General features: G+C 49.3%; 1 protein-coding gene across 1 annotated transcript in view; it reads right to left on the bottom strand.

The window, feature by feature from the left end:
• The window catches only part of LOC122544771 (A disintegrin and metalloproteinase with thrombospondin motifs 4-like), a 73,959-nt gene that overhangs the window by 56,548 nt on the left and 3,290 nt on the right, over nt 1-14,121 (bottom strand). The window contains exon 2 of the mRNA XM_087981756.1: nt 6,073-6,205. Within this exon, the coding sequence (XP_087837882.1) occupies nt 6,073-6,205 (133 nt within the window). The remainder of the gene's footprint in view (nt 1-6,072; nt 6,206-14,121) is intronic.

Genomic DNA, 14,121 nt, shown 5'->3' with positions numbered 1-14,121 from the left:
TTTTTGGAAGGAATCCTGAGGGACAGGATGTACATGTATTTGGAAAGGCAAGGACTGATTCGGGATAGTCAACATGACTTTGTGCGTGGGAAATCATGTCTCACAAACTTGATTGAGTTTTTTGAAAAAGTAACAAAGAAGATTGATGAGGGCAGAGCAGTAAATATGATCTATATGGACAGTAAGGCGTTCGACAAGGTTCCCTATGGGAGACTGATTAGCAAGGTTAGATCTCATGGAATACAGGGAGAACTAGCCATTTGGATACAGAACTGGCTCATAGGTAGAAGACAGAGGGTGGTGGTGGAGGGTTGTTTTTCAGACTGGAGGCCTGTGACCAGTGGAGTGCCACAAGGATCGGTGCTGGGTCCACTACTTTTCATCATTTACATAAATGATTTGGATGCGAGCATAAGAGGTACAGTTAGTAAGTTTGCAGATGACACCAAAATTGGAGGTGTAGTGGACAGTGAAGAGGGTTACCTCAGATTACAACAGGGTCTGGACCAGATGGGCCAATGGGCTGAGAAGTGGCAGATGGAGTTTAATTCAGATAAATGCGAGGTGCTGCAGTTTGGGAAAGCAAATCTTAGCAGGACTTATACACTTAATGGTAAGGTCCTAGGGTGTGTTGCTGAACAAAGAGACCTTGGAGTGCAGGTTCATAGCTCCTTGAAAGTGGAGTCCCAGGTAGATAGGATAGTGAAGAAGGCATTTGGTATGCTTTCCTTTATTGGTCAGAGTTGAAAAATGTGTTGCTGGAAAAGCGCAGCAGGTCAGGCAGCATCAAAGGAGCAGGAGAATCGACGTTTTGGGTATAAGCCCTTCTTCAACGTCGATTCTCCTGTTCCTTTGATGCTGCCTGACCTGCTGCACTTTTCCAGCAACACAATTTTCAGCTCTGATCTCCAGCATCTGCAGTCCTTTATTGGTCAGAGTATTGAGTACAGGAGTTGGGAGGTCATGTTGTGGCTGTACAGGACATTGGTTAGGCCACTGTTGGAATATTGCGTGCAATTCAGGTCTCTTTCCTATCGGAAGGATGTTGGGAAACTTGAAAGGGTTCAGAAAAGATTTACAAGGATGTTGCCAGGGTTGGAGGGTCTGAGCTACAGGGAGAGGCTGAACAGGCTGGGGCTGTTTTCCCTGGAGCGTCGGAGGCTGAGGGGTGACCTTATAGAGGTTTACAAAATTATGAGGGGCATGGATAGGGTAAATAGGCAAAGTCTTTTCCCTGGGGTGGGGGAGTCCAGAACTAGAGGGGCATAGGATTAGGGTGAGAGGGGAAAGATATAAAAGGGACCTAAGGGGCAACGCTTTCACCCAGAGGGTGGTACGTGTATGGAATGAGCTGCCAGAGGATGTGGTGGAGGCTGGTACAATTACAACATTTAAGAGGCATCTGGATGGGTATATGGATAGGAAGGGTTTGGAGGGATATGGGCCGGGTGCTGGCAGGTGGGACTAGATTGGGTTGGGATATCTGGGTCCGCATGGACGGGTTGGACCGAAGGGTCTGTTTCCGTGCTGTACATTCTCTATGACTCTATGACTCTGATTTATAAATCTGTGGATGACCTGATAGTTACATAATTACAAGACACATGGATAGAATGGATAGTCAGAGTCCTTTTTCCCAGGATGTTGATTCCTGGAGGACATAGGTTAAAGGCAAAAGGGAGAATGTTTAAAGGAGCTGTGAGAGGCAAGTGTTAGTTTTTAACACAAAGGGTGAAATGCGCTGCAAGAGGTGGTGGTGGAGGCAGATACAACAACAACGTTGAAGAGGCATTTCGACAGATACAAGAATAGGCAGGCAATAGAGGGATAGGCACAGATGAGGGCAAAATGTTTTTAGTTTAGATTGGCATCATGGGTCAGCGCAGGCTGGATGGACCGATGGGCATCTTTCTGTGCAATACTGCTCCGTTTAAGAAGTCCTTTATACCTGCCTTTGTATTTCTGACAAGCTTACTGCTCCTCGGATGCTGCCTGAACTGCTGTGCTTTTCCAGCACCACTCTAATCTAGACTCTGGTTTCCAGCATCTACAGTCATTGTTTTTACCTTGCTAATGTACATGTATCTCTCCCTCCGTATTAATGTTTCAGTCATTCTGAGCATTTTAGTTTTAATATTCTACCCAACCAACCTATCTGCAAAATAGTATTATTTTTTGATAGTACAGTTGATACTGGAAATTTCTTTCACGCTGGAATGAATATGTTCTCTTGTTCCAAAAATATCCCCTGAAATCTCTGCCACTGCATCTATGCTGACGTATCCCTTTGCCTAGTTTGCCAGCTCCACTTTTCATGTCCTGAGATTGTTTTAACATTTAAAAAACAGGCTCGAGCCCACGCCTTGCTCCCTCCCTGAATACGAAATTCAACTGTTGTATTGTATTGCTATTACCTGGAGGTGCCTTCACTGTGAGATCATTCATTAACCCGGCCTATTGCACAGTTGCAGAACAGACATAGCCAGCTCTCTGGTTGGCAGCAGACTTACTAACCCGTAAACGTTCTTTGAAAAACTCAGCGAGGTTACCTTTGCCCATTGGATTTTTCCAGTCAATAGGTAAATTAAAATCTCTTTATGATTATCGCCGGCATTTTTGATAAGCTAATTATTCCTTCCTTTATATCCCATGTGACTGTGTGGTTATTGTCTTGACTACACCGCTCCCACAAGTGACTTCAAGCCTTTATAAGTATCAAATCTCTCATCCTAGTTTCCTGAAATATGCAATGGAAGTGACTGAGGAAGTATTTGCTGGATCAGGGTAGAGGGCCCTGAGTTCTGGATCTAACCCCGGCATTTGCACTGACTGGTGTCTCACAGTCCCCTCTCTCTCTCTTAGGGAGATATCTGTACACTGACTGGTGTCTCTCAGGGAGATAACTGGGGTTATACCTGGGGTATAAGACCGTAGGACACAGAATTTATAGCATGAAGTTTACAGTGTGATGTAACTGAAATTATATATTGAAATAGACCTGCTTTAAATTCTGTATCTTATGATCTTCTACTCCACAACCACCTGATGAAGGAGCAGTACTCTGAAAGCTAGTGCTTCCAAATAGACCAGTTAGACTATAACCTGGTGTTGTGTGATTTTTAGCTTAACAAAGCGAGTATGGATCCTACAGAAAGGGAATTAGGAAACTTAATGATGGAATATAAGGAAATGGCAGATAAATTGAACAGCGTTTTGAATCAGTCTTAACGATAAAGGATATATCGTCTTAACGATAAAGCAGTTACTGCGGTGTTCCGCAAGGATCTGTTTTGGGACCATTGTTGTTTGTCATTTTTATAAATGACCTGGAGGAGGGGCTAGAAGGTTGGATGAGCAAGTTTGCGGATGATACGAAAGTCGGTGGAGTTGTTGACAGTGAGGAAGGATGTGTCAGGTTACAGCGGGATATAGATAAGTTGCAGAGCTGGGCAGAAAGGTGGCAAATGGAGTTCAATGTAGGCAAGTGTGAGGTGATTCACTTTGGTAAGAGTAACAAAAAGATGGGGTACTGGGCCAATGGTCGGATACTTGGTAGTGTGGATGAGCAGAGGGATCTTGGTGTCCACGTACAAAGATCTCTGAAAGTTGCCACCCAGGTAAATAGTGCGGTGAAGAAGGCATATGGCGTACTGGCTTTTATTGGTAGAGGAATTGAGTTCCGGAGTCCTGAGAGTCTTACAGTTGTATAAGACTCTGGTGCAGCCGCATCTGGAGTATTGTGTGCAGTTTTGGTCGCCATACCACAGGAAGGATGTGGAGGCACTGGAACGGGTGCAGAGGAGGTTTACCAGGATGTTGTCTGGTATGGTAGGAAGATCGTATGAGGAAAGGCTGAGGCACTTGGGGTTCTTTTCATTGGAGAAAAGAAGGTTTAGGGGTGACCTGATAGAGGTGTACAAGATGATTAGGGGTTTAGATAGGGTTGACCGTGAGAACCTTTTTCCACCTATGGAGTCAGCTATTACGAAAGGGCATAGCTTTAAATTAAGGGAGGGTAGGTATAGGACAGATGTTAGGGGTAGGTTCTTTACTCAGCGAGTCGTGAGTTCATGGAATGCCCTGCCAGTAGCAGTGGTGGACTCTCCCTCTTTATGGGCATTTAAGCGGGCATTGGATAGGCATATGGAGGATAGTGGGCTAGTGTAGGTTAGGTGGGCTTGGATCGGCGCAACATCGAGGGCCGAAGGACCTGTACTGCGCTGTATTTTGCTATGTTCTATGTTCTATAAGTACGATCCCAGAAGCAGCGATCAATAAGAAATAGAAGGGAGGCAGGTATATTTAAGGAGAGGAGCAAGTAGTTTAAAGGAGATCAGATAAGAAAAGACACTGTAATAACTCCCAGGACAGGGACAGCACGGGGTTAGACACAGAGTAAAGATACCTCTACACTCCCCCATTAAACACTCTCAGGACAGGGACAGCACGGGGTTAATACAGAGTAAAGCTCTCTCTACACTGTACCCCCATCAAACACTCCCGGGACAGGGACAGCACGGGGTTAGATACAGAGTAAAGCTCCCTCTACACTGACCCCCATCAAACACTCCCAGGACAGGGACAGCACGGGGTGAGAGACAGAGGAAAGCTCCCTCTACACTGTCCTCCATCAAACACTCCCAGGACAGGGACAGCACGGGGTTAGATACAGAGTAAAGCTCCCTCTGCACTGACCCCCCATTAAACACTCCCAGGACAGGTACAGTATGGGGTTAGATGAAGAGTAAAGCTCCCTCGACACTGCCCCCCCATCAAACACTTCCATAACAGGGACAGCACGGGGTTAGGTACAGAGTAAAACTATCTCTACACTGTCCCACATAACACCCTCCCAGGACAGGGACAGCACAGGGTTAGATACAGAGTAAAGCTCCCTCGACACTGTCCCCCATCAAACACTTCCATAACAGGGACAGCACGGGGTTAGGTACAGAGTAAAGCTCCCTCTACACTGTCCCCCATCAAACACTCCCAGGACAGCGACAGCACTGGGTTAGATACAGAGTAAAGCTCCTTCTACATTGTCCCCCATCAAACACTGACAGGACAGGGACAGCACGGGGTTAGGTACAGAGTAAAACTCCCTCTACACTGTCCCCCATCAAACACTCCCAGGACAGCGACAGCACAGGGTTAGATACAGAGTAAAGCGCCCTCTACGCTGTCCACCCATCAAACACTCCTCTGACAGAGACAGCACAGGGCTAGATACAGTGTAAAGCTCCCTCTACACTGTCCCCCATCAAACACTCCCAGGACAGGGACTGCGCGGGGTTAGATACAGAGTAAAGCTCCCTCTACACTGTCCCCCATTAAACACTCCCAGGACTGGGACAGCACAGGGTTAGATACAGAGTAAAGCTCCCTCTGCACTGTCCCCCATCAAACACTTACAGGACAGGGACAGCACGGGGTTAGATACAGAGTAAAGCTAACTCTACACTGTCCCCCATCAAACACTCCCAGGGCAGGGACAGCACTGGGTTAGATACAGAGTAAAGCTCCTTCTACATTGTCCCCCATCAAACACTCCCAGGACAGGGACAGCACGGGGTTAGATGAAGAGTAAAGCTACCTCTACACTGTCCCACATCAAACCCTCCCAGGACAGGGACAGCACAGGGTTAGATACAGAGTAAAGCTCCCTCTACAGTGTCCTGCATCAAACACTCCCAGGACAGGGACAGCACGGGGTTAGATACAGAGTAAAGCTCCCTCTACACTGTCCCCCCATCAAACACTCCCCTGACAGGGACAGCACGGGGTTAGATACAGAGTAAAGCTCCCTCTACACTGTCCCCCATCAAACACTCCCCTGACAGGGACAGCACGGGGTTAGATACAAAGTAAAGCTCCCTCTACACTGTCCCCCATCAAACACTCCCCTGACAGGGACAGCACGGGGTTAGATACAAAGTAAAGCTGCCTCTACACTGTCCCCCCATCAAACACTCCCAGGGACAGGGACAGTACAGTGTTAGTTGAAAAGTAATGTCAGGAACAGTACATGGTTAGTTCATCAGGAATGAATCCTTTGCGGCAGTGGATTACCAATTTCGTGAGCTATGGTGAAGGCACTCTGTAGTCCAATGTCTTGGATGACTGCGCAGTTGAGGTTAGTCTCACAAACAGTTCCAATGTGAGCCAGGCCCAGGGACTCACAGAAATGTTCCTGGCACAGGTTCTGTTGGGTGATAGAAAATGTTTATTTCACTCCTGAAAGAAAAGATTGTTGCAAAGGAATATGCACCTGAGAGGCAGAGAGACAGAGACAGAGGACTGAGAGGCACCAGCCAGTGTACAGATATCTCCCTGAGAGAGAGAGAGGGGACTGAGAGACACCAGTCAGTGTACAGATATCTCCCTGAGAGAGAGAGAGAGGGGACTGAGAGACACCAGTCAGTGTACAGATATCTCCCTGAGAGAGAGAGAGAGGGGACTGAGAGACACCAGTCAGTGTACAGATATCTCCCTGAGAGAGAGAGGGGACTGAGAGACACCAGTCAGTGTACAGATATCTCCCTGAGAGAGAGAGAGAGGGGACTGAGAGACACCAGTCAGTGTACAGATATCTCCCTGAGAGAGAGAGGGGGCTGAGAGACACCAGTCAGTGTACAGATATCTCCCTGAGAGAGAGAGAGAGAGGGGACTGAGAGACACCAGTCAGTGTATAGATATCTCCCTGAGAGAGAGAGAGGGGACTGAGAGACACCAGTCAGTGCACAGATATCTCCCTGAGAGAGAGAGAGGGGACTGAGAGACACCAGTCAGTGTACAGATATCTCCCTGAGAGAGAGAGAGAGGAGACTGAGAGACACCAGTCAGTGTACAGATATCTCCCTGAGAGAGAGAGAGGGGGCTGAGAGACACCAGTCAGTGTACAGATATCTCCCTGAGAGAGAGAGAGGGGGCTGAGAGACACCAGTCAGTGTACAGATATCTCCCTGAGAGAGAGAGAGAGGGGACTGAGAGACACCAGTCAGTGTATAGATATCTCCCTGAGAGAGAGAGAGAGGGGACTGAGAGACACCAGTCAGTGTATAGATATCTCCCTGAGAGAGAGAGAGAGGGGACTGAGAGACACCAGTCAGTGTACAGATATCTCCCTGAGAGAGAGAGGGGACTGAGAGGCACCAGCCAGTGTACAGATATCTTACTGAGAGAGAGATGACTGTGAGACACCAGTCAGTGTACAGATATCTCCCTGGGAGAGAGAGAGGGACTGTGAGACACCAGTCAGTGTACAGATATCTCCCTGAGAGAGAGAGGGGACTGAGAGACACCAGTCAGTGTACAGATATCTCCCTGAGAGAGAGGGACTGAGAGACACCAGTCAGTGTACAAATATCTCCCTGAGAGAGAGGGGACTGAGAGACACCAGTCAGTGTACAGATATCTCCCTGAGAGAGAGGGGACTGAGAGACACCAGTCAGTGTACAGATATCTCCCTCAGAGCGAGAGGGGACTGAGAGACACCAGTCAGTGTACCGATATCTCCCTGAGAGAGAGAGGGACTGAGAGACACCAGTCAGTGTACAGATATCTCCCTGAGAGAGAGAGGGGACTGAGAGACACCAGTCAGTGTACCGATATCTCCCTGAGAGAAGAGGGGACTGAGAGACACCAGTCAGTGTACCGATATCTCCGTGAGAGAGAGAGGGGACTGAGAGACACCAGTCAGTGTGCAGATATCTCCCTGAGAGAGAGTGGACTGAGAGGCACCAGTCAGTGTACAGATATCTCCCTGAGAGAGTGAGGGACTGAGAGACACCAGTCAGTGTACAGATATCTCCCTGAGAGAGAGAGAGGACTGAGAGACACCAGTCAGTGTACAGATATCTCCCTGAGAGAGAGAGGGGACTGAGAGGCACCAGTCAGTGTACAGATATCTCCCTGAGAGAGAGCGGACTGAGAGACACTAGTCAGTGTACAGATATCTCCCTGGGAGAGAGAGAGGGGACTGAGAGACACCAGCCAGTGTACAGATATCTTACTGAGAGAGAGATGACTGTGAGACACCAGTCAGTGTACAGATATCTCCCTGGGAGAGAGAGAGGGACTGTGAGACACCAGTCAGTGTACAGATATCTCCCTGAGAGAGAGGGGACTGAGAGACACCAGTCAGTGTACAGATATCTCCCTGAGAGAAGAGGGGACTGAGAGACACCAGTCAGTGTACAGATATCTCCCTGAGAGAGAGAGGGGACTGAGAGACACCAGTCAGTGTACAGATATCTCCCTGAGAGAGAGGGGACTGAGAGACACCAGTCAGTGTACAGATATCTCCCTGAGAGAGTGAGGGACTGAGAGACACCAGTCAGTGTACCGATATCTCCCTGAGAGAGAGAGAGAGGGGACTGAGAGACACCAGTCAGTGTACAGATATCTCCCTGAGAGAGAGAGAGGACTGAGCAACACCAGTCAGTGTGCAGATATCTCCCCGAGAGAGTGGGGGGACTGAGAGACACCAGTCAGTGCACAGATATCTCCCTGAGAGAGAGGGGACTGAGAGACACCAGTCAGTGTACAGATATCTCCCTGAGAGAGAGCGGACTGAGAGACACCAGTCAGTGTACAGATATCTCCCTGAGAGAGAGCGGACTGAAAGACACCAGTCAGTGTACAGATATCTCCCTGAGAGAGAGGGGACTGAGAGACTCCAGTCAGTGTACAGATATCTCCCTGAGAGAGAGCGGACTGAAAGACACCAGTCAGTGTACAGATATCTCCCTGAGAGAGAGGGGACTGAGAGACTCCAGTCAGTGTACAGATATCTCCCTGAGAGAGAGAGGGACTGAGAGACACCAGTCAGTGTACAGACATCTCCCTGAGAGAGAGAGGGACTGAGAGACACCAGTCAGTGTACAGACATCTCCCTGAGAGAGAGGGGACTGAGAGACTCCAGTCAGTGTACAGATATCTCCCTGAGAGAGAGAGGGACTGAGAGACACCAGTCAGTGTACAGACATCTCCCTGAGAGAGAGGGGACTGAGAGACACCAGTCTGTGTACTGATATCTCCCTGAGAGAGAGATAGGCAAAGAGACACCAGTCAGTGTAGAGATATCTCCCTGAGAGAGAGGGGACTGAGAGACACCAGTCAGTGTACAGATATCTCCCTGAGAGAGAGATAGGCAAAGAGACACCAGTCAGTGTACAGATATCTCCCTGAGAGAGAGGGGACTGAGAGACACCAGTCAGTGTCCAGATATTTCCCTGAGAGAGAGAGAGGGACTGAGAGTCAGTGTACAGATATCTGAGACTGTTTCGGGCCCATTCCGAACCCTTACCACCAGGTTTTCTGCCTTTTGTTTTTCTTATCTCCTGCCAGTCCGACTCCACGTCACCCTCTGCTGAGCCAACGTTCTCTCTCACTGTTGCATTGTTCTATCCTTTACCCACAATACTACCTCTCCCCTCCTCCTCCTTTCCCATTGGGCCATCTTTGTGAAATCATTCATATCCTGACATGTTGGTGACCACGCAGCCATGTCTCTGTATTCACAACAAAATTACAATCATTATATCCAATTTTAACCTTTGTGCGTCACCCTTAGCTTTATTTTGCGCTGTCGACTAGCAGGAGGCTGGAAGACCACAGCAGACCAGGCAGCATCAGGAAGTGGAGATGTCAACGTTTTGGCTGTAACCCGACAAGTTGACTTCTCCACCTCCTGATGCTGCCTGGTCTGCTGTGGTCATCCAGCCTCCTGCTAGTCTACCTCGGATTCCGGCATCTGCAGTTTCTTTGTCTCTCGTTTAGTTTGCACTGTGACATTGAGTTGTTTCTTGCCTGTCTTTGTGCCACTTACGCCTCTTTCCTTGCTCCCCTTTGTTTTTACCCTTGGATTATTCCTGCTCCGTCCGCCTACTTGCGTTCCCAGCTCCCTGCCGTTCTAGTTTAACCCTTCACCGCCAAAGCACGTCCCTCGGACACAGTGGGGCTGGTCTGGTTCAGCCTGCAGTCAACCCACCTACCCCAGACCCAATCTCTTTGAAACTTTATTCGCGGGATGAGGGTGTCACTGTCCCGGTCAGCATTTATTGTCCATCCCTAATTGCCCAGAGGGCAGTTCAGAGTCAACCACGTTGCTGTGGGTCTGTCGTCACGTGTAGGCCAGACCCAGGTAAGACATCAATTTCCTTCCCTAACAGATATCGATGAACCTGACCAATAATTGGCAATAGATTCATATAGTCAGTTGTCTCTTAAGCCCAGACTTTTACCGAGTACACAATCCACTGCATGCCGTGGTGGGATTTGAACCCAGGTCCCCGTATCTGGATTAACAGTCCAGAGGTAATACCACTGCCCTATAATCTGACACATGAATACAGCCAAGGAATCTGAAACACTTCCTCTCACTCTCTCCCTCCAGCCACATATTGGTCTGGTATAATGTTATTTTTACACTTGCTGGTACGTGGCACTGACACTAATCCTGAGATTGCTACGTTGGAGATCCTGCTTGCTAATTTACCTTCTCACTCCCTGTTTTCTGGTGGTCGGACCACATCTATTCGTTTTAACCCATGCCGCCAGTACCTCTGGTTTCGGTATGTTCCTGCAGACACTGAGAGATACCTTATACCCTGGCACAAGGCAGCAGTATACACACCTAAAGTCCTTTTTGCAGTCTGTTCCCTTACTACTAAATCACCCATGGCTGTAACCTGGCTATTCTTATTCCATTTATTCTTCCTGCCTCTGCTACTTAACCCTTGATGATCCCCTCCCTCCCCCACAAAGTTGTCCAAAAAGGTAAGTCTGTCAAAAAGGGACAGAGCCCAGGAGACTCCTGTACATCTGGTCCTCCTCGAAACCATCAGCCTGTTTGATCGCTACGTAGGGAATAATGAGTGCCGAAGAGTGTGGCGCTGGAAAAGCGCACCCGGCCGGGCAGCATCCGAGGAACAGGAAAGTCAACTCTTCGGGCATAAGCCCTTCATCAGGAATGAGGCTTGGGGGCCAAGGGGCTGAGAGATAAATGTAAGGGAGTGGGTGGGAATGGTGGGGGGGAAGGTAACTGGGCAGGCGATAGGTAGATGAAGGCGAGGGGGGGCAAAGGTGATAGGTCGGAGAGGATGGTGGAGCGGATAGGTGGGAAGGAAGATGGACAGTTCAAGAGGGCAGTGCTGAGTTGGAAGGTTGGGTCGGGGATAATGTAGGTGGGGGAGGAGAGATGAGGAAACTGGTGAGATCCACATTGATACCGAGTGGTTCCCGAGACGGAAGATGAAGCGTTGTTCCTCCAGGCGTTGGGTGGCTGGGGTGTAACGATGGAGGAGACCCAGGACCTGCATGTCCTTGGCGGAGTGGGAGGGGGAGAGGGAGTTGAAGTAGTCAGCCACAGGGCGGTGGAGTTGTTTAGTGCGTGTGTCCCAGAGATGTTCCCTGAAATGTTCCGCAAGTTGCTGTCCTGTCTCCCTAATGTAGTGGAGACCCACATCGGAAGTAACGGATACAGGAGATGACGGGTGTGGAAATTCAGGTAAATCTCTGTCGGATGTGGAAGGGAGTAACCGCCTCACTCAAAGTGATGTCCTTGGAGAGAGGGAACTAAGAGACATCGGTCAGTGTGCAGCTGTTTCCCTGAGAGAGACAGGGGACTGAGACACCCCAGTCAGTGTACACACATCTCCCTGAGAGAGAGGGGACTGAGAGACACCAGTCAGTGTACAGATATCTCCCTGATAGAGAGAGAGGGGACTGAAAGACACCAGTCAGTGTTCAGATATCTCCCTGAGAGAGAGGGGACTGAGAGACACCAGTCAGTGTACATATATCTCCCTGAGAGAGAGGGGACTGAGAGACACCAGTCAGTGTACAGATGTCTCTCTTAGAGAGAGAGAGGGACTGAGAGACGCCAGTCAGTGTACAGATATCTCCCTGATAGAGAGAGAGGGGACTGAGAGACACCAGTCAGTGTTCAGATATCTCCCCGAGAGAGAGAGGGGACTGAGAGACAACAGTCAGTGTATAGATATCTCCCTGAGAGAGAGGGGGGACTGAGAGACACCAGTCAGTGTACAGATATCTTTCTGAGAGAGAGAGGGGGGACTGAGAGACACCAGTCAGTGTACAGATATCTTCCTGATAGAGAGAGAGGGACTGAGAGACACCAGTCAGTGTTCAGATATCTCCCTGTTAAAGAGAGAGGGGACTGAGAGACACCAGTCAGTGTACAGATATTTCCCTGAGAGAGAGGGGACTGAGAGACACCAGTCAGTGTGCAGATATCTCCCTGACAGAGAGGGGACTGAGAGACACCAGTCAGTGTACAGATAACTCCCTGATAGAGAGAGAGGGGACTGAGAGACACCAGTCAGTGTACAGATATCTCCCGGAGAGAGAGAGGGACTGAGAGACACCAGTCAGTGTACAGATATCTCCCGGAGAGAGAGAGGGACTGAGAGACACCAATCAGTGTACAGATATCTCCCTGAGAGAGAGGGACTGAGAGACACCAGTCAGTGTGCAGATATCTCCCTGAGAGAGAGAGAGGGGACTGAGAGACACCAGTCAATGTACAGATATCTCCCTGAGAGAGTGAGGGACTGAGAGACACCAGTCAGTGTACAGATAACTCCCTGATAGAGAGAGAGGGGACTGAGAGACACCAGTCAGTGTACAGATATCTCCCTGATATAGAGAGAGGGGACTGAGAGACACCAGTCAGTGTACAGATATCTCCCGGAGAGAGAGAGGAACTGAGAGACACCAGTCAGTGTACAGATATCTCCCTGAGAGAGAGAGGGACTGAGAGACACCAGTCAGTGTACAGATATCTCCCCAAGGGAGAGAGGGGACTTAGAGACAACAGTCAGTGTGCAGATATCTCCCTGAGAGAGAGAGGGGACTGAGAGACACCAGTCAATGTACTGATATCTCCCGGAGAGAGAGAGGGACTGAGCGACACCAATCAGTGTACAGATATCTCCCGGAGAGAGTGAGGGACTGAGAGACACCAGTCAGTGTACAGATAACTCCCTGATAGAGAGAGAATGGACTGAGAGACACCAGTCAGTGTACAGATATCTCCCGGAGAGAGAGAGGGACTGAGAGACACCAGTCAGTGTACAGATATCTCCCGGAGAGAGAGAGGGACTAAGAGACACCAGTCAGTGTACAGATATCTCCCCAAGGGAGAGAGGGGACTGAGAGACACCAGTCAGTGTGCAGATATCTCCCCGAAAGAGAGAGGGGACTGAGAGACGCCAGTCAATGTACAGATATCTCCCTGAGAGAGTGAGGGACTGAGAGACACCAGTCAGTGTACAGATAACTCCCTGATAGAGAGAGAGAGGGGACTGAGAGACACCAGTCAGTGCACAGATATCTCCCTGAGAGAGAGAGAGGGACTGGGAGACACCAGTCACTGTACAGATATCTCCCTGAGAGAGAGAGGGAGAGAGAGAGAGGGACTGAGAGACTCCAGTCAGTGTACAGATATCTCCCTGAGAGAGAGAGGGGACTGAGAGACACCAGTCAGTGTACAGATAACTCCCTGAGAGAGAGAGGGGACTGAGAGACACCAGTCAGTGCACAGATATCTCCCTGAGAGAGAGAGAGGGACTGGGAGACACCAGTCATTGTACAGATATCTCCCTGAGAGAGAGAGGGACTGAGAGACAGCAGTCAGTGTACAGATATCTCCCTGATAGAGAGAGAGAGGGTCTGAGAGTCACCAGTCAGTGTACATATACCTCCGTGAGGGAGAGAGGGACTGGGAGACACCAGTCAGTGTACAGATATCTCCCTGAGAGAGAGAGGGAGAGAGAGAGGGACTGAGAGACACCAGGCAGTGTACAGATATCACCCTGACAGAGAGAGGGGACTGAGAGACACCAGTCAGTGTACAGTTATCTCCCTGAGAGAGAGAGTGGGACTGAGAGACACCAGTCAGTGTACAGATATCACCCTGACAGAGAGAGGGGACTGAGAGACACCAGTCAGTGTACAGTTATCTCCCTGTGTGAGAGAGCGAGTGTAAGAATCCAGGTCAGCTGCAGCTGATCTCTCAGGTTGTTTTAGATTATATTAGATTCCCACAGTGTGGAAACAGGCCCTTCGACCCAACAAGTGCACACCGACCCTCTG

The sequence above is a fragment of the Chiloscyllium plagiosum genome, unplaced genomic scaffold (assembly GCF_037043375.1).
Source record: "Chiloscyllium plagiosum isolate Xiang-an unplaced genomic scaffold, Cpla_swu_hap1 HiC_scaffold_40, whole genome shotgun sequence".
Taxonomy (NCBI): Eukaryota; Metazoa; Chordata; class Chondrichthyes; order Orectolobiformes; family Hemiscylliidae; genus Chiloscyllium; species Chiloscyllium plagiosum.
Note: the sequence above shows the minus strand (reverse complement) of the source record. Positions and strands in the feature narration are given on the sequence as shown.